Genomic DNA, 19,840 nt, shown 5'->3' on the forward strand with positions numbered 1-19,840 from the left:
GTACAATGTGTCACTGGGTGCGTTTACCCCACAGGTGTGACAGGTCGCTTCTGGTACGTCAACAGTACCGGGCTGGTGTGTTCTGATGGTGACGTCCCAGAGGATTTCAGTCTGGAGCTCCTGGAACGAGGCCGTCTCGCCATCCGTGGCAAGAACGGACAATATCTGCGTGGAGACCAGGGTGGCACGCTTAAAGCGGACGGACTTAACCTGAGCAGCTCAGCTTTGTGGGAGTATTAATGCAACAACAACAACAAAACATACCTGGGACCTTGCTGCTGTCATGGAGATGCTCTCTATCCCTATCGCGAACTTTGAGGTGGAAGATCAGCAATGAAGGAAGCTTTTACTGCAATGAATTTGATTGTTATTCAAATGCTTGTCCTATTTAAGGCAGAGATTATTATATTCCTCCTTACCTTTCTTCTTGTAGTGAACAAAGTGGTGCTTTAGTAAATTACCTGCCATTCAAGGCAAGTAATAGTGTCATTTGAGAAAGACATTGTCACCTTTTAGACGTGGTCACTCATTAGTGTAGTACAGAGAGTTTATAAGCTGATGAGATCATGTTTCTACCGACTGCATAGAAAAACGAATAGACTGGAATATGTCCACTACATGTTTGGAATACAACCATAGCAGCTCATTTTGCTTACTCTCATTTATTATTTTCTTCATTTATCATAAGACTGGTATCAGTTTTGTTTGTTCCAATTGTGCGGACACCTTCTGCGGGTAAAGTTCAATCCACGAGTTGTAGTTTAGCAAGTGTTTTACATTAAAAAAATCTCACGGCACACCACCAAATATAATTGAATTGTTCTGCACATTAATGATGCACATCGTTATCATCAATAGATGAACAAAGACACAATGTTTTTATGATCAATAGAAAATCATTTTCGGAGCAATTCAGTTAATTTGGATAATTAGGTGTGGCACAGTGGTTGTGAATTCCGGTTTGACTACTCTCATCAGTATTATGAATTAACAGTGTTCTCGTGAGAATTTAAGTACAATAATCCTAATTCAGGTAAGAGAAAAAATTGTCTGCTTTTCTCTTTTAATGTGTGCAATGTACTTAGTGTAAAATCCTACATTTTCTACCACAATCAACATTAGCTGCATGAGGTCTAGCATTAAGAGGTCATTGCAAATTATGATAAATGATAAATGGGTTATACTTGTATAGCGCTTTTCTACCTTCAAGGTACTCAAAGCGCTTTGACACTATTTCCACATTCATCCATTCACACACCCATTCACACACTGATGGCGGGAGCTGCCATGCAAGGCGCTAACCAGCAGCCATCAGGAGCAAGGGTGAAGTGTCTTGCCCAAGGACACAACGGACATGACTAGGAAGGTAGAAGGTGGGGATTGAACCCCAGTAACCAGCAACACTCCGATTGCTGGCACAGCCACTCTACCAACTTCGCCACGCCGCCCCACAATAAATGTCATGTTGATTTTTTTACTGTTGTTCCAGTATTCCATCCAAATTCTGTAAAAAGAACCCATCCATCCATCCATTTTCTACCGCTTATTCCCTTCGGGGTCGCGGGGGGCGCTGGAGCCAATGAATGTAAAAGTGAATATGTTTTGGATGGGATGAAAACAAAAAGAAAATTGTTCATAAAAACTTACAAAACTATCCAACATGTTGTTGTTGCTTAATAAATTGTTGAATATTGTGTTAGATTTAGAGAAAATTACAGATAATCCCAGTGGGGTTGCTGAATTGTCAGGCCAGGGACTTTGACTTTAAAGTAATCTGCTGCCCTCTATTGGACAAACGCAAAAAAAAAAGAAAATCTGACTTAAAATACTCGTGCGGGTCCTTGGCTTACTTAATAACAGCTTTTACAAACAACAAATAATATGTATTACGTGCTTTTAAATTATGGTGAAATATAGTGTAGTTTTGTAAAAAAAAAATGTACAAGAATCACAGGGTTGCTGTGGATTAATTTGGATTATTATTCATTTTTAATATACATAATTGTGTTAAAAATGTTATTTGTATACTAATGCATAATGAATCTACATTAACACAGTGATTTTGACAGCTGTAGTATAAATATAACTGATTATATTTTTGCTTAATTTTAATGAAAATACTTTCACTAAGAAGATTCTGTATACATACTTTGTGTACAAAGTCAACATAAAATGAAAAATAATGGATGACATAATGAAGAAAATGAAGGGTTCTTTTCACGTCGCACGAAAAGTCATGCCTCACATTCTTGTACATGTAAAAGTTAGCTGTGCTTGCATGGATATTAAATAATAAATACAGGATTTTCTCTGAGTTCTTGATAAACACTGAGAAGAGATGATGTCACCTGGGCTGTGGACACGCCCCCACTGAAGCTGCTCGAGATTCGACTTTGCTGGAACTGCTGCAACAGTGTCTGACATAAACAAAACAATAACTTACATTTAGAAAGCAACAAATGCTTCTTATTAAATAATTTTCAGTGGATCATAAATATGAACTGCCACACAAGATGAACACTGACTGCTCTTAAATCTATCCAAGTTTCATATCTATAACATTGTTGCTTGAGAAGATATACTGTAAAAAAAATAATGCTTAACTTGAGAGCAGTGCACTCACTAACGTGAGATATTGTATCAGTGCAAGTCTTACCTCAGCCCGCAGTAGTACTTGTCTCACGCACAAACTCTGCATCTGGACAGTGGAAGACTTTTCAGGGGCTCTCTGCAACACACTCTGCATCAAAGCACAAGCAGTGTTTAATCCCAGAAATATTTGCTAAGAAATATGTTTATTAATGTAGTTGTAGTATGCAGTGGAAGTAAATGGTGTTTGTAATATTTTGGTTACTTCATTGACTACTATGAAAATATTACTATTGACTAACTTCAAATTATAATCAACAGTCAGCATGATTGGTCTAATTAGGCTGCTGCCCCCGAGACCCGACCTCGGATAAGCGGAAGAAAATGGATGGATGCTTGCGTTACATCAAGGGTGTCCAAACTTTTTCCACTGAGGGCCGCACACGGAAAAATTAAAGCCTGCGGGAGCCATTTTGATAGTTTTCATTTTCAAATCATAACAAAATATATGGCTTTTGTTTTTTTTTACCTTTAGGGCTCCCGGGGACCATAAAGGGTCTAGGTCGTTAAAATGTTAAAAACAAGTCAAATTTTTATTTTATTTTTTTTAATCTAACGCTTTCAGTAAATCTCTACAGTATATCAACTTCAGGTTGATATAAAATTTGAAAAACCAAAAAGGTTGTATGCCTTTTCTGTCAAGACAACTTTGTTTTTTATAATAAAACTGAAATATGCAGTATTTCCCCCACTGCCCAAAACATTCAGAAAGCAATGTTTGATGTGAAGTAACTAGAGCCTTAAAAACATCAATAATGCAAGACACCATTGATATTAATTCATTGTTATTTTAGAATAATCACAGTGCAAAGATGAATAAAATCCCATTAAATATATTTAGGATACAAAAGGCGCCCCACTCAAAGTGATACATTTGTATTAGTTTTTTTTTACTTTCAACACTTAAGTTACGAGATCAACTTCAGATATATCTGTCAATTTTACGTTTGAACTATTATTTTGTTTGTTTTATGCTCTTTTGTCAAGGAAAACATTGATGTTTTTGTATGGCAACCACACAATATATGCAATTTTTTCCACATAAAACATTTTAAAGTGAAATATTTGAAATAATTGGAGCCTTGAATAGGTCAATAATTCATTATAACATTGTTTTTTTTGTTTTTTTTAAGCAATGGCAAAAAAAGAAAAATAAAGATAGACAAAAGAAAAAAAACAGCCTGCATGGCAGCTTTGTGTCGACATTGCAACTTTTTCTAGTTAGATTTCACCTCATTCCACTTTTTGTAATGTTTATTTTTTATTTTTGCAATAGCATTTCCAGAATGTGTGGCGGGCCGGTAAACAATTAGCTGCGGGCCGCAAATGGCCCCCGGGCCGCACTTTGGACACCCCTGCGTTACATCGTGTGACTTCTTCCCGGAAGTGAAAAACAATGGTGGTCAACCGAACCAAGATGGCTGTTGTACAGAACTATCTTACTCCACAAGGGGCCTAGATCTTCCTACAAAAAGCAGATAAGAGCAAAAAAATCTAACTATAAAATGGAATGGATCTATACTTGATTAAAAAATATATTTTTCGAGGTATATCAAGGATAATCCATCGGTGGCCTTCCCAGACATATCAAATTATCTTGTGCTCTCGACGTCATTCTTCACGACAAAACAGATGAAAAACTGGAAAAGAATGGAGGCCTACAACTTCTTTGTGCGTGGCTGGGTGAAGGAAATTTTTATCAAGACTCCCCCGGATATATATGCATTGTTTTTGTTCGGGTAAGGTTGCATTTCATGATTTAACTTCGCATCTACAGTCGTTTGTTGCACGCGCTGTTTATGAGTACACATGTTTTTCCCCCTCCTTGTCAAAATATAACTCTAGATCTCAACGTTGTGTATGTGCTGAAAGCTTCATTTATGATTGGTGCCTTTGGTAAAAACTTAACTTTTAGGTTTTGCTCACATTAGCTTTCTTTTATTTAGACTTGCCAATTGGTGCTTTACGAAAAACTTAAATGGGAAATACTGTCAAAGTATAACAAACAAACCTTTAACAAAGTGATCACTGCAAACTTGTGCGTTCTTCGACACTGCTCCCTTGGACTGGAGTGCGTGCCACTTTTCTCCTTGTCTTTTGTAAAATCTTGCACTCTTTTGCCCTTCTTGATTACCTCTCGAGAAAGTCTGAAGAAAGCGTTATCCTTTTTGTGATTTGAATGGCTCGTAAAGCCAAAAACAACGCAAGCATACGGCATTTTTGTTCGAGAAAGGCTAAATGGCGTCTAGTACCCATTGAGAACAGACGCTAGCTTGACCACCACCATGCATATTTAATGAGCCGTAGGGGTGACGTGATGTAAATTCAAGCTATAGTGTGGGTGTACAGTAGTAGGGCTAGGCGACAAGGACTAAAAGGTATATCGCAATAAATAAGCAGCCTCCTACGATAATGATATACAGTATATCATGATATACACTATTATTCGGTATGTAAATGATAATAGAACCATTTCAAAAAGGGTTACAAACTCTCCTAGTTTGGCTGCCAACTCATGCAGTAACTTATTGCTTCATTTATGGTTGTATTATTTTCTCAAAACTATTATTAATCTACTTACTAATTTATTGTCAATAGCTGGTTACTCTCTGCTGTAACATGTTTGTGGGGGATGAGATTAAAACGTGCCTTGTTTTACACGTGTGTGCGACGTGAACTGCAAAAACTTCCACAGGACTCTGATGCAAAGAAAATGTAACTTATTTTACTAAACTGTATCTTCCAAACAGAGGTAATCTAAATAAGTTTTTGTGCAAAGCAAAACACTACGGCATGGTTCCCAACTAACAAGTCAACAAGAGTAGCTGCACCTGAGGTGCTCAAGAGAAGCGGCCTCTTAAAGAAACAGCCTGTCATTAAATCTCATGTTCTAGCAACATAAACATAAAATAAAGGTTACATCTGTGTCATAACTTTTTTTCCAATTATAACATTAACTCAACTACTTTAATTATTCCATCCACTTTGTTGCTTTTATAATCAATCAAACATAAATCTACACTTCTGTTAAAATGTAATAAGTACTTATTCTTCTGTTGATTGGATACTTTACACTGCTTTTGGGTAATACTACAAATGTGGGTATTGATCCAGTACCAAGCAGATACAGGGGTTTTATCGGCCAAACTAAATGCTGATACTGTGACTTAAAATTTTCATTAACATTGAATGATTACATTTAATCAGATACAAACCCAGCAAGGCAGTATAACAATACAAATTAAATATTTAAAATATTTCTTATTATTGGCTCTGATTTAAAGGTGTATTAATTTAATGTCAAGTCATCATTAAATGGCCCTGACATGTCAAGAGGCATTAATAAATAATGTTATTTTTCAATACCTTTATAACTGATAACAATAGTTCAGGCGGGATATGCTCATTTCAAAATTAGATCTACAGCCCCGAAATCTTGTTATTGTTTTCATTTCGATGCCCCACTCTCCACCATTTGACCAATTAGAAAGTCAGTGAGTGTGTCACATCCAGGTTGCCAGTTACGCACCACCACCTTCGTCTAGCTACTGCCACTGGTAAAGTTACTAAACATATCAGACCTCAGTAAATCTAAAAGGCATCGTTACGATTCTCAACTTATTCATGACAAAGCCAGGAACCAAACGAGGATTTGTATCGGGGATGCCTCCATTGTTTAATTTCAATTTTTTGGGACTTATGCAGATCCTAAATACACAAAAAACAGGTACCAATAGGTAAGAAAAGTTGGTTTTGCATAATAGGTCCCCTTTAAAGTCCTTCTGTGTCCAGGGACTTATTTGTAAACAATACCAAAAACTACCAAAAAAATACTTTGTGATAATATAAAATATCAATCTAATCACTGTAGTATTGATCATGTATTGATACTAGAGTATACTTGGTATCGTTACTGTCAATATTTGTATTGATTCATCCACCCTCGTTTACATTCAAGAGCTTAAGTTCAGCGGTTGGATATTATTTTCTTTATCCTCCTAAGGTACGTAGTGTAGCACGTTTAGCTATTCCTTGTTCTCTCGTCCTCAAGTGATAATCTTACTTGTAAGAAACATAGTTTTTTCGCCGCCAAGGATGCGAGGATTAGTGATTTACTGGATGGACATTAGCTGCTAGTTTGCCAGCGAGGAGGCTACAGTCCACACCTTTGTTCGCTTGTCGCTGTCAAATTTGCAAAACACCACTAGAATGTGTCATCAACAAACAATATAACGATAGTATTAAAAGCTCTATCGTATGCCAAATGAATATTAGTTACATCTTATGTTGTCTATGTCACGCAACCCTAATGCGCAATAGCTCAAAAAGTGGTTCTTTGGTCCATATGAAATTAGTTAGTGTTCATTTGTGTACTGACCAAAACATAAGACAAATTGTGAGTGACGGGAAGAAAAGCTCAGACTGCGTAGAAGTCATTTGTCGCCCCCTTCTGGCTGAGTTTTAAAAAATTGCTCAACCTCGAACATGTCTTTTTTAGACATTTTTCTCGGAAAAATATATTTGAGTAAATGTGGTGTCCATACTTACCTTACATGTTATGATAGTATTTAAAAACAAAAAAAGGGTCTAAAACGTATTTCCATACCTTTACAGTATTAAAAAGAAGCCACATAAGCATGTTTGGAAATGCGTTATTAGCATACAACAGAAGCGTGTTTGTACCTGTATTCTGTGCAGGACGGCATGATGCATTCCACACACAGCTGCCATGGAGGAGCTCTCAACTTTAACCTCCACAATTGCCAGAGGCTCCTCCTCCGTCCCCGCGCTCTCCTGTGTAAGAGAGCCATTACAGACACTGTCACTTTGATAACAAAATAATAGCATTTACCTCTTTTGCTGTCAGCTTTATGATATGTCCATTTGGGGCTCGAGCACAGACCACCAAGTTGTTGAGGACCACCTTGTCTCCTTGCACCTTTACCCCTTTGTGACGTTCACACAGGAGCCATTGCAGCAGGGATAAGCCCACATTTGAGGGTGGTCTCAGCATCAACGTGTCCCTTAGTAACTCTGATGACACCTTGATGCTTGCTGAGTGCTGCACGTTGCCCGCATCCCCTCCTCCTTCTCCACTTAGGCGTGATTTCAGAAAAGCTTGAATGGTGTCAATGTTGCAATGTTGAGACGCAGCGTCTGCAGGACTCTTCACCTGCAGGGCGTGCAACCAATCCACAGTCAACGTGTTCAACGGTAAACTGATAAGACCACCATCAGGCAGGCCTGAGACTGCTTCTTCTCTGAGGAGAACCGAGAAAGGGAAGGTGAGCGAGCAAAAAAGCGTAATGGGGTAAGAGGACTCTCCTGCAGAAGCTAACGGCAGGGAAAAGTCCACTTTCCCCCTAGGGGGGAGAGTATGAAATGAGAATGAAAACTGTGAGGAGCAGCCTTCGCCTCCTTGGGAGCGACACAAAGGCGACACAGTGATGTTTAGAGTCCATCCTTGCTCAAGATCATAACAACTTCCATTCTCTAGGATGCACTTCAAGTTCAGGGAGTCTTTCTGAAGCATTGTACTCCAACTTGTGGTGGCGTGAATACGAATGGGTTTCTCCTGGCAATCTCCTCCGCCGTTCATTAAGAAGCTGATGTTGAGCACCTGATTCAGTTGCAGCATGGTTTGGTTCTTAGATTTGATTGCAGCTTTTAGCACCGATGATCTAAAAGTAAAAGAGTGAAGGTCTGTTATTATTTAGTCAATGACACCATTTGTACAGGTTTGCTTTTAAATATAATGGTTTTCAAATGAAACAATTTAATATTATCTAATCAAATATAATCAGGGTTTAAATTGAAAAAAGCGCATCTGCTGGTGGCAGACAAATAGTACATTCAATTGCTTCAAAACCTTATTTAACAACAATCACTTCACACAACATTTAATTTCCAATGATTGATTATGACTAGGAGTGTTCCAATATAATTTTTTCACTTCAGATACAATACTGATATTGGAGCCTTGAGTATCGGCCATTCAGCACGAATTATAGTACATAGTTTTATTATTTTGTAGTGTGGAATGTTAGAAAAGGTTTGATCAAGTGAAATTACTCAAGAGAACAATTGTAGATATTAAAACACTAAGCTTATGACAGACATTTTTTTAAGTAAAGTGTTCATTTGTTTTTAGCGACATCTAGTGGCCACAATAATTCATTAAATTAAGCTAATGACAAAGTAATGATGCAGACACGATTGTTACTGGATACTTTCTAATAGGATTCTGCCTTGGAGACTTTGTATCTGTTATTGATTAGCAACTATAATTATTTGATACTTGTTTATATTCACAAATGTGGTGTTTTTAGACAGCAATATTGTTCAATTAAGGACACTTATTATGTTTGCTATGGTGTGCTTAGCTGTTGTGTAGCTGCTAGCCCCTAGTAGCCTATAGCCTACCATGTTTACCTTTTGTAAATGACTTCACTAAAATAAAATAAAATACCAACCTTTTGTGCCAATTGGAACACTGTTAGATGTTAACTGGCTGTCCAGATGTGCACAAGTAAACACACTGCAGGACTTCTTGTATCTGTACAGTATATCGGAGATTTTAGATGCAAGTTAATATTATTTGATACTATTTGCTGATATCGGACCGATATTAATGTCGGATTGGGTCACCCCTAATTAAGACAGAGCTGTCCAAACGTTTTCCCCCAAGGGTTGCATACATAAAATCAAAGTATATTCTTTATTTTAATATTTCAGCTTTTTCTCTTAACATTGTGGCCTTTTGCTCTATTTTTTTGTTTAGTCTTATTTCTACAATAGGCCAAAAAAAGATGAGCCCGTAGCCGCACTTTGGACCACCCATTATTTAAGTGATTCATATGTACATTTCTACTTATTACTAGTAAACTTTAATACTTTTTTATTTAATAAAACTGTAAAAAGGTTAAGCACCTTGCAAGTTACTATAGTGTCCACCATAATTGGTAACACACTTGGTGCTGTTGGAGGATAATACTGTACAGTATTTAGCAGTCAACTTCTATCAATGGCTTTAGTATGTGGTATGGGTCAATAGGGTTTGCTTTGAACTGAGTTTTTACCTCATTGGTCGTGAACTTTGACCTTGTTGTCTGAGTACACCTTACCTGCTTAGAAGTAAAACAGCACAGCAGAGCAGACATACCTTTCATAAATGTCTCCTATAGCCGCCAGGACATCTCTGATGCTGCGGCCAACATGTAGTGAGGGAAGATTGGACGATGCTGCATCCTGTCTCCTCACAGGTAAACTAATCCTCTGGAGCTGTCCCCTAAAGGACAACCCCAGCAGCTGAGCTTTGTCTAGTAGGTGAAGGACAGGTTCCTCAGTTAAGACAGATACACAAACATATACATACTTAAAATAGATATTCAACATTACCTTACACCTAATTACTACTAGTTAGAAACAAATAGTAAAATAAAGTAAGAGTTATTTTACCTGCATTGTCGCTTGCATGTTGCACCAAGGTGCTGACCCGACACACATTTAAACTGGTGGGGTTCTGAAGGGCACCAGCTTGCTTATTACTGGTTCCCGTCTCCCCTTTGACTGGCTTTGATCCTTCAGTGGATCCCAGTGGTAGATCCAGCACCAGCAGGTCGGACCCAGTGCTGTAGTAAAGGGACTGTCCATCCAGGCAGGCACACACCACAGGCCCGGGGACACACACTTGAGTAAAAGCAGCTCTAAAGCCTCCTTCTTCTGGTCGTCCTTGCTGGGATGTGATCAGCACCACTCTGCCTTGCTCCCCCACAGCCACCAGACATCCTGCAGAGGCCCCGACAAACACAACCGGCTGCTCCAGGCTGTGCAGGACTCTGAGCTGACATCCAGGGACTCGCTGAGGTACGAAACACAGGCGGCCATCTGGCAGACCACAAAAGATAACCGGAGACTTGGTGAGGGCTGCGTTGATCCCGAATAGGAGTTTAAAGAGGACCACTTCAAGGTAGACGTGACCGCTCGACAGACCACTTAATGGTGCAGCGGTGTTAGCAGAGTGGACACAAAGCAACAATGGGCGTCTGCACTCTTCTGTGCTGTGAGGTACCGTGTTAGATACCACAGGAATTTTGAATGATGCAAACATTTCATAGCTGCTGAATATTGACTCCTCTGCTATTTTGTACAGTGTCAACAGCCAGGATGGGTTTTTCCGGGTAACGTTCAAGAGCACAGAGTTGACCAAAAGTAGGGATGATACTCCTTCCTCTCTGATAACAAAATGCTCACCAGATACGTTAACATGAGATGGACATGAGGACGCTTCAGAGCTTTGAACCCTAAGGGAGGGAAGGACATGTCATTATCAACTTTAAAAAATAGACGTTAACAAAGCACAAAATTAAAAAGGTATAGACATTTGTAAATGAATGTAAAACATATGGATTTATATTTGTATGCAAAAGGTTTCTTCAGTTTTAAATTTTGGGGCTGGGAGTTCGCCTAATATACAGTCCATCCAGAAAGCATTCACAGTGTTTAACATTTTCCACAGTTTGTTATGTTGATCAAATATGGAAATATTTGATTTTTGTCATCAATATTCAATCAATCAATCAATCAATCAATGTTTATTTATATAGCCCTAAATCACAAGTGTCTCAAAGGGCTGTACAAGCCACAACGACATCCTCGGTACAGAGCCCACATACGGGCAAGGAAAACTCACCCCAGTGGGACGTCAATGTGAATGACTATGAGAAACCTTGGAGAGGACCGCATATGTGGGTAGCCCCACACAATACCCCATAATGATATTGTAAAAAAGTTTATTTTGAAATTTTTGAAAATGTACATAAGTATTCACAGCCTTTGCCATTAAGCTGAAAAGTAAGCTCAGGTTGGTGCATACTTTTTCAACTTATCATCCTTGAGATGTTGCTACACCTTAATTGGAGTCCACCTGTGGTAAGACCAGTTGGTTGGACATGATTTGGAAAGGTACACACCTGTCTGTATGTAAGGTCCCACACTTAACAGTGCACGGCAGAGCACAAACTAAGAATGAAGTCGAATGAATTGTCTGTAGACCTCTAAAACAGGATTGTCTCGAGGCCCAAATCCAAGGAAGGGTGCAGAAAAAAATCTGCTGCCTTGAAGGTCCCAATAAGCACAGTGGCCTCAATCATCCATAAATGGAAGAAGTTTGGAACCATCAGAACTCTTCCTAAGGCTGGCCGGCCGTCTAAACTAAGCGATCAGGGGAGAAGGGCCTTAGGGAGGTGACCAAGAACCCAATGGTCACTCTGTCAGAGCTACGGTATTCCAATCTGGAGAGACAACAACTTTCTAGAAGGACAACCATCTGTACAAGCAATCCAACAAACAGTTTTAACTAGCTTTTTATCTTATGTTGTATTTTTCCATTGTATAATGTCTGGTAATGCATGTATTCTTTGTATTTTAATTTTGTATGCTCCTATATGGACTCCAGGAAGACTAGCAGTCACCTTGGCGTCAGCTAATTGGGATCCATTCAATAAACAATCAACAAACAATGAACAGAACTGTATGTCGCAGTGGCCAGACGGAAGCCATTTCTTCGTTAAAAGTTTTCCAAAATGTTTCTGTAAGACTGTCAGACCATGAGAAACAACATTCTCTGGTCTGATGAGACAAACATTGAACTCTTTGGCGTGAATGCCAGCCATCATGTTTGGAGGAAACCAGGCACCGATCATCACCAGGCCAATACCATCCCTACAGTAAAGCATTGTGGTCGGCAGCATCATGCTGTGGGGATGTTTTTCAGGGGCAGGACCTGGGAGACTAGTCAGGATAGAGATAAAGATGAATGCAGCAATGTACAGAGACATCCTGGATGAAAACCTGCACCTGAGTGCTCTTGAAATCTTGACAGGAGCGACGGTTCATCTTTCAGCAGGACAATGACCCTAAGTACAGAGCTAAGATCTCAAATGAATGGCTTCAGGACAACTCTATAAATATCCTTCAGTGGCCCAGCCAAAGACCAGACTTGAATCTGATTAAACATCTTTGGAGAGATCTGAAAATGACTGCTCACCAACACTTCCCATCAACCTGATGGAGCTTGAGATGTGCTGCAGAGAGGAATGGCAAATAGAAATGGGTGAAACTGCCCAAATTTAGGTATGCCAAGCTTGTAACATCATATTCAAAAAGACTTGAGGCTGTAATTGCTGCCAAAGGTGCATCAACAAAGTATTAAGCAAAGGCTGTGAATACTTACGTACATGCGATTTCTTAGTCTTTATTTTTGATACATTTCAAAAGGCTCTAAAAAAATTATTAATTTGTCATAATGGGGGACTGTGGGTAGAATTTTGAGGACAAAAATGTATTTATTTTATTTTGGTGTATGGTGTTTTTATCCGTGTTATTTTATTGTGGTTGGAAATTGCAACATAATTTAGTTTTGGTACATCTCTGATGCTAATGCTTGAATGACAATAATAGATCTGATTCTAAAAGTTATTGACCTCCAATTACAACCGTAAAAAAAATTACTACTAAGGAATAAAATTGTATTGCGTTTGAAAAGCTTACTTGAAATATTATTATTTTATATTATGATTATGGCAGTGCTTAATTTGGTTTTATCATAATGCTGACAATAATACATAGTTTATCAGCAATAATTAGTAAGACAATGCATTGTCTGCCAAAGTTTGTGATGGGCCCAGGCCTAGTCCTGCATACCAATAGTTTGTGGCCAAACCACTCGTTAGTGGCATAAAATAAATAACAAAATAATGCTGACTATAATATTGTTGATCAACAATAATTTGTGAGACAATATGTTGTCAAAGTTGACAAATGTTACCCAGCTCGCAAAGATTGTAATGAATCCATTAGAAGACAGCCTGCCGTTTCCTTTAACATGGACACACACATCTAAACCTTTGGCCATTTTGAGCCAGTAATTTCCAGAATGTATCTCATTCTGTGAGAAGCCTCTATCTTATTAATGATTTCCAAAAATTTAAATACAACATTTCTGTCAACAAAGATTTGCGTCAGCCTTTGATAGTAGGCTAATATAGCTAATATAGACACATGATGTGTTGTCTTCATTATAAAACATATTTTTTAACATATTTTTTGGTCCAATATGGCTCTTTAAACATTTTGGGTTGCCGATCCCTGCTTAGGATGAAGAGGAAATGCCTCCAGTCAATTCAACAATTGTGTATAATCTAATGTTATGATCTATGGATGTATTTTGAGATAGGCTGTAGTATGAATGTTGTATAATTTATTTTAAAAAAGTTCTAACCTGCACAGCAAAGGTGATAAAAAGACACCATACACTCCCTTCCAGCAGGCCACATAAAGGATCTGCTTGTCATCATCCACAGTCAAGTCACTTACAGGAGCCGGAAAGTGGACAATTGCCTGTAGAATGCAAAAATAAATAAATCAATACGAGACAGTTAATCACAAAAACTGTGGAGTGTTCCACCTTTTACCCTTTGTGAATGGATATTAAATTCATAATAACTAACAATTTAACAAATCATCTAATACTCGCCTTCAGATTTCTGTCCTGGGAGTTAAAGACATACACTTCGTCGTCTCCGGTACTGAGAAAAACATTACTCCGTAGTAAGGACCCCACTTTCAAAATACACGACTGTGATAAATAACCAAACTCTGCCAGCGTCTCCACCACACACCTTCCTTCCATGTTTCTTTACACCGGAAGAGAGACGACCACTGTTTCCCGCGCCTCAAATTCTGACCAATAGCAGTTTGCATTTAGCGGTAGTTGCGTCAATTTCCGTCTATCAAGTCTTTATTTTGTCTCCTAGTGTGGTGTTGTCTGTTATGCCTTTATTTTGATATCGCATACAGGCTGTCCTCAACCGGATGTTACGCGTGTTGTTGTGACACATCGAATGCTATGCTACACTCAGAGCTGGTCGCAATAAACATGTTGCTTGTATAAACCGTCTGATCATTACGACCCATACCGCGACATTTAGTAGATTAATGAAAGTGCGTAATATGGAATTTTAGTTTGATTTATTGTTTAAAAATACTTAACTGTTAAACTATAGTATTGTTGTTACTTCAATGATTACGCAAATCAAGCACTTGATGGCGTATGCAGCACAAGCACTTGTGTTGCTAGACTACGAAGCGGAAGTGGCGTTCATTAGGAGTTTCCATCATACATTTATTTATATTGTTTCTCAGTATATAAAAGAAACTGAGTACCAATGAATTCTAGTTGGATTTATTGCATCAAATGTTAGTTATTAGAATACAGTATTTTGATTTTTTTTCTTCAACAGTTGGGCAAGACAACCACAAGATGGCGTAGGCCGCACAAGCACTTGTGTGGCTCAACCATGAAGAAGAAAACTATCCAATCAAAACATTTTCAAGGAAACTGTCGGCTATTTGAAATCGCTTTGCTTGTGTTTTTGCCTTTTTTACAACTGTTATCCGGCTTTCAAATCAACCACAAATGGAGCTTTTTAACGAAGGTGATACATTTAAGATGTACCTTTGGGAGAATAGGTTAAAAACTTTTGAAGGGTGGCCTTTTGACGAAGACTGCGCCTGCACACCGGAAAACGTGAGTTTTGAGTCCAAATTGAAAATAAGGCCGTTTTAATAGTAAACACTGTAGATAAAATTCCACGACACATGTAGCAGCTTTTTGTTTATAGCATCCCTTTGTTGCAAAGTAGTGTTGTTGAAGCAAGTGTTTAACTCGAGATGAGTTAACTACAACAAAGCAGATATTTTTAGCGTTTTGAATTAAAGCAGGTTGTGTACAGAGTGTGGCACAGGGGCCTTTTTTTGACCTGCAGCTACATTTTATAGGCCCCTAAACATGTCCTAAAAATGTAAATGATTAATTATCAATGAGGCATATTACAGGGCTCGAATTTGCGGCAAGGTGACCGCCCTTGACTTTTTAGTTGTCAATGGACAAGGGACTTATTGGTCAACTGCATAATGATAATTAGCGGATATACCATCTCCTTTATAAAATACCGAAAATCCTACATTTATTGATGCATTTTAGGCAACACGAAGTCAGACACATACGCGCTATTGTTGTTTGGCTTGTTAATCATGGTGTTCTAACAACGGTGGTATCCCCTTGGAGTATACATAATCAACAGACCTACATGTCACACTAAGAGTGGCTGTGTAAACAACGCCAACACTGTCATAACTCTGTGCCGTATAGTGAGACCACACTAAACAACAATGGCAAACACATTTCGGGACAATATTTGCACCGCAACACAACATAACACATTCCCAGAATTCCAAGCAGCACCAACTCTTCCAGGACGCTACAGTCATTTTTCCTCACTTCCCGCCATGTGTTCAAGAGCACACTGCTGTGTTTAGATGGAGACAGGTGTGGACAATGTTGAAGACACTTGTCCCCACACTAAAAGTATACAGTGAAGGAGAAAAACTATATGACGTTGCTTTCATTTTGACAATACAGCGTCCATCAGCTGCTGTGACAGAGTTAATGAGGTGAGGAAACATGCTGTCACTCCTGGTTTTTGTTGTTGTTGGCCAAACTGTTGTACTAAACCACAAGGACGCGTTAGAGAAGAACACATCTTGTTTATTAGACTTTATCTTCATTAGCCAAACTGCTTTGTGTTTTATTTTGATATCAAAAAGTAAACGCCATGTTTTTTTTCATGTCACAAAGGTATTACTTTAAAAACCATTTGACACATAATTTTGTTAATGTTTTATTGTATGTAAATTCCTATACGACATTTCTGCTCAAACTCTAAATGGATCTGTCCCGATACAGCATCTACATGTACATAACTTGAAAAATAAATAATAATACACTTGCCTTGACCTAAAACAGTTACATTTCGAGGCCTCATATTAGATGTAACACTATTTGCTTTGTCGCTTATGACGCAAAAGCTGTGTTTTTCAAATAGCTTAGCATATAACGAATGTACATTAATTTGGTTTTAGCATCTTTAATGAACAAAATGTATCAAGATGGGCCCCGCTCAAAGATCATTTTAGTGCCTTGACTTTGGTTTTGTGAAAACAACATTCCATTTATTGTGTATTATTTTCTGCTGGATCTACTCTTTATTTTATGCTGCCCTTTTTTTTGCTGCAGCTGTTACATAGACTGTAATATAATTAATATATCAGTATATATTATATACTGTATATATAATATGTAAATATTACATGTTATATTTTATATTGCTACTATGGTACATGTTTAGTCTACTTTATACCTATAGTCTACTTTCCATCCTTTGTAACTGAGCTACTGTGTGGAACAATTTCCCTTGTGGATCAAAAAAGTTTGTCTAAGTCTAAGTGTAAAAAACAGCTCAAAATTATGTTAATTGTTAATGTTTTTCAGATGGCAAAGGCTGGCTTCATTTACACGCCTGTCGACAACAGCCCAGATACTGCCACGTGTTTCTTCTGCCTCAAGGAGTTGGAGGGCTGGGAGCCGGACGATGACCCACAGTAAGATCAATATTTAACAACTTTAAATTAGGATAGTGCTTTGTTTCATGGGAGATATTGGGTTATTCCACACAAAATCTGTCCGACTGCAGTTTACAGCTGTTTTAAGACGTAAATGTGTTGCATTCAGTCCACACTGTGTTTAAAAAACAAAAGTATATACCTTGTTTTAATACTTTTCCTCCAATACAAGGCACCGATGTGCACTTGCTGATGGTTTTCCCCATTTGGTTGACAGGAAAGAGCACAAATCGCATTCACCCTCGTGTCACTTCTTGGCCCTGAAGAAGAAAGTAGAGGATCTGCCTTTGAGCGAGTTCTTGAAGCTCCACCAGGCGAGGCACAAGCGCCTCATCGTATGTTGTTTTGCTCCATCCCTTCCCGTAGCAGCAATATTTACATGACACATGATGGCGTCTGATGCACTCATTTCCTCCAAATGTAGAGCAAAAACTGTAAGGAGGCCGTCAACAAGTTTGAGGTGGCTGCAAGATTGGTGAAAGCTGAAATTCTCAAGATGAAAATGGGCAAATAGACATTGGGTGTGTATGTAAATATGTACAGCATTTGTTTTGTGTTAGCTATACTTTGCTGTTTTTATTTTATGTACCTTTTAATTTGGTGAACATTTTAGGGATTTTTCAGCCATAACTTAATTGATCATAACCTTACTATATTTTCTGTAAACACTGTTATATATGAATAACTTTAGATGTAGCTCTTGAGATAAGCTTTGTTGTGAATTGTTGCTGAAAGAATAGAACAAAGGTGTCGGTGGCGCCAATAACCGTGCCATTTTGTGGTGTGTTTGTCAGTAAAAATAACAGCTGTACAGGAAGCAGTTGGGGGTACATCCATCCATCCATTTTCTACCACTTGTCCCTTTCGATGTTGTGGCAATTTGTGTTTAGTGACAGTTGGTTTACACTCGGGGTGCTGTTTATATTGGCCTGTGGCACATAGAAATCAAATTAAACAAAATAATGCAGCAAAAAGCATTGTCCATTCATCCATCCATCTTCTTCCGCATATCCGAGGTCGGGTCGCGGGGGCAACAGCCTAAGCAGGGAAGCCCAGACTTTCTTTTCCCCAGCCACTTCGTCCAGCTCTTCCCGGGGGATCCCGAGGCGTTCCCAGGCCAGCCGGGTCTTCCCCGTGGCCTCCTACCAGTCGGACGTGCCCTAAACACCTCCCTAGGGAGGCGTTCGGGTGGCATCCTGACCAGATGCCCGAACCACCTCATCTGGCTCCTCTCGATGTGGAGGAGCAGCGGCTTTACTTTGAGCTCCCCCCGGATGGCAGAGCTTCTCACCCTATCTCTAAGGGAGAGCCCCGCCACCCGGCGGAGGAAACTCATTTCGGCCGCTTGTACCCGTGATCTTGTCCTTTCGGTCATAAAAGCATTGTAAAGAAGAAATTAAATATTGATATCAATAAACTTTTTCTTGAAATATGTCAAAAGACAGTATACATAGCAGTGTTAGTTTTTAGCCTTTTTGCAAAATTGTATAATGTATATATAATAAGGCTTTTTCTCTCTGGCACTCAGAGGGTGGACGCTCCCCTACCCTCTCCCTTATCTCTCCTGCTTGCTTCTTTGGCTTGTCTTAACTTTCTTGTTGCCTCTTTTTGCACTGTTCTCCAAATCTAAACATTGGAACTATTTAACTGGCCTCAACAAAATTGACAAGATCTTGGGTTTGGGGGAACCTGTTTGTCATGACGGAGCGGTTGTTGCTGGACTCTTGGGAGAAGGAGTGCCGCGTGCCAGGCGACCCTTTTCTGTCGAGGACGTGAAGATATCTACCTATTCGGAATTATGACATCAGGACACCTGCTGATTGGAGTAAGTGTTGCTCTGGGGCCGTACTTATCAAGCTTCTTAGAGTGCCATTTTACACTTAAGTCCTGAGAATTTGCGAAATTTAGTCCTACTCTCAAACTTAAGAATAAAAGCTTTTTATCAACGTTCTTAAGTCTAAGAATCACTCCTACTCTCCACGATATTTAAGAGACCTTCAGAGGTGTCTTAAGTGGTTAGGAGTTGCCAGCAGGGGATGGCACTGAGGCGAGAGAGACGTGCGCGAACGTTCAGGGAACGGAACAATGTTTTGTTTTTTTTGATGACGAGCAGCTGATCAAACGGTATCGTTTAGACAGAGCGGATATTATTTTTGTCACAGATTTAATACTTTTCGATTCCTTGTTGATTTCTGCATGTGTCTGCAGTGGGCTAGTATATATAGAGCCACCCACACCAGTTTCAAATTAGTTGCCTAATTAATGAATTGGAAAGAAAATGTTATGACAGTAGCGTATGTGTGTGGCCGTGAGGTGAGTGACGTCAGTGAGTGTGTGGGCGATAGAAGAGAGGGAGCGGTAGCGTGAGTGCCGGCGGGGACTAGTTTGTTTTGTATTATTTTGTAGTTTATTGTCAAAATATACACTCCCATTGTCCACTTAAATATTTCCAAGATATTTCTTTATTCTTAGACAACGGATTCCCTTCCGTGATTGGTCATTTCTATGGACACAGAAATGACGTCGCCTAAAATTCCGTTTACGGCACATAGTAATGTCGTAATTCAGCTCTGAGTGTGACACTTAAGATTCAGTCCTACACTTTGCTGAAAGTGTGAGTAAGACGCTTGATAACTAACTTTTAAGTGCAGCTTTCAGCGAAGAATTT

The 19,840-nt window shown here is 39.0% G+C and overlaps 3 protein-coding genes across 3 annotated transcripts in view; 2 read left to right on the top strand and 1 right to left on the bottom strand.

Moving 5' to 3' along the window:
* fscn2b (fascin actin-bundling protein 2b, retinal) overlaps positions 1–646 on the top strand; it is a 29,830-nt gene extending 29,184 nt beyond the window's left edge. Inside the window, exon 7 of the mRNA XM_062056059.1 lies at positions 35–646. Coding sequence (XP_061912043.1) covers positions 35–240 — 206 coding nt within the window. The 3' untranslated portion in view covers positions 241–646. The remainder of the gene's footprint in view (positions 1–34) is intronic.
* A 1,383-nt stretch (positions 647–2,029) lies between these two features.
* On the bottom strand, positions 2,030–14,471 carry faap100 (FA core complex associated protein 100). The gene is made up of 8 exons (XM_062056058.1): positions 14,186–14,471; positions 13,931–14,049; positions 10,108–10,952; positions 9,812–9,968; positions 7,502–8,330; positions 7,333–7,443; positions 2,657–2,740; positions 2,030–2,417 (listed from the first exon to the last, which is right to left on the bottom strand). Exons 1-8 carry the CDS (start codon positions 14,339–14,341, stop codon positions 2,286–2,288), a joined length of 2,433 nt encoding a protein of 810 aa, XP_061912042.1. The 5' UTR covers positions 14,342–14,471; the 3' UTR covers positions 2,030–2,285.
* A 532-nt stretch (positions 14,472–15,003) lies between these two features.
* Positions 15,004–18,146, top strand: birc5a (baculoviral IAP repeat containing 5a). Its single transcript, XM_062054903.1, has 4 exons — positions 15,004–15,238; positions 17,042–17,151; positions 17,390–17,507; positions 17,597–18,146. Exons 1-4 carry the CDS (start codon positions 15,128–15,130, stop codon positions 17,684–17,686), a joined length of 429 nt encoding a protein of 142 aa, XP_061910887.1. The 5' UTR covers positions 15,004–15,127; the 3' UTR covers positions 17,687–18,146.
* Positions 18,147–19,840: the final 1,694 nt, after the last annotated feature.

Source organism: Entelurus aequoreus, linkage group LG08 (assembly GCF_033978785.1).
Source record: "Entelurus aequoreus isolate RoL-2023_Sb linkage group LG08, RoL_Eaeq_v1.1, whole genome shotgun sequence".
In the NCBI taxonomy this organism is placed as follows: Eukaryota; Metazoa; Chordata; class Actinopteri; order Syngnathiformes; family Syngnathidae; genus Entelurus; species Entelurus aequoreus.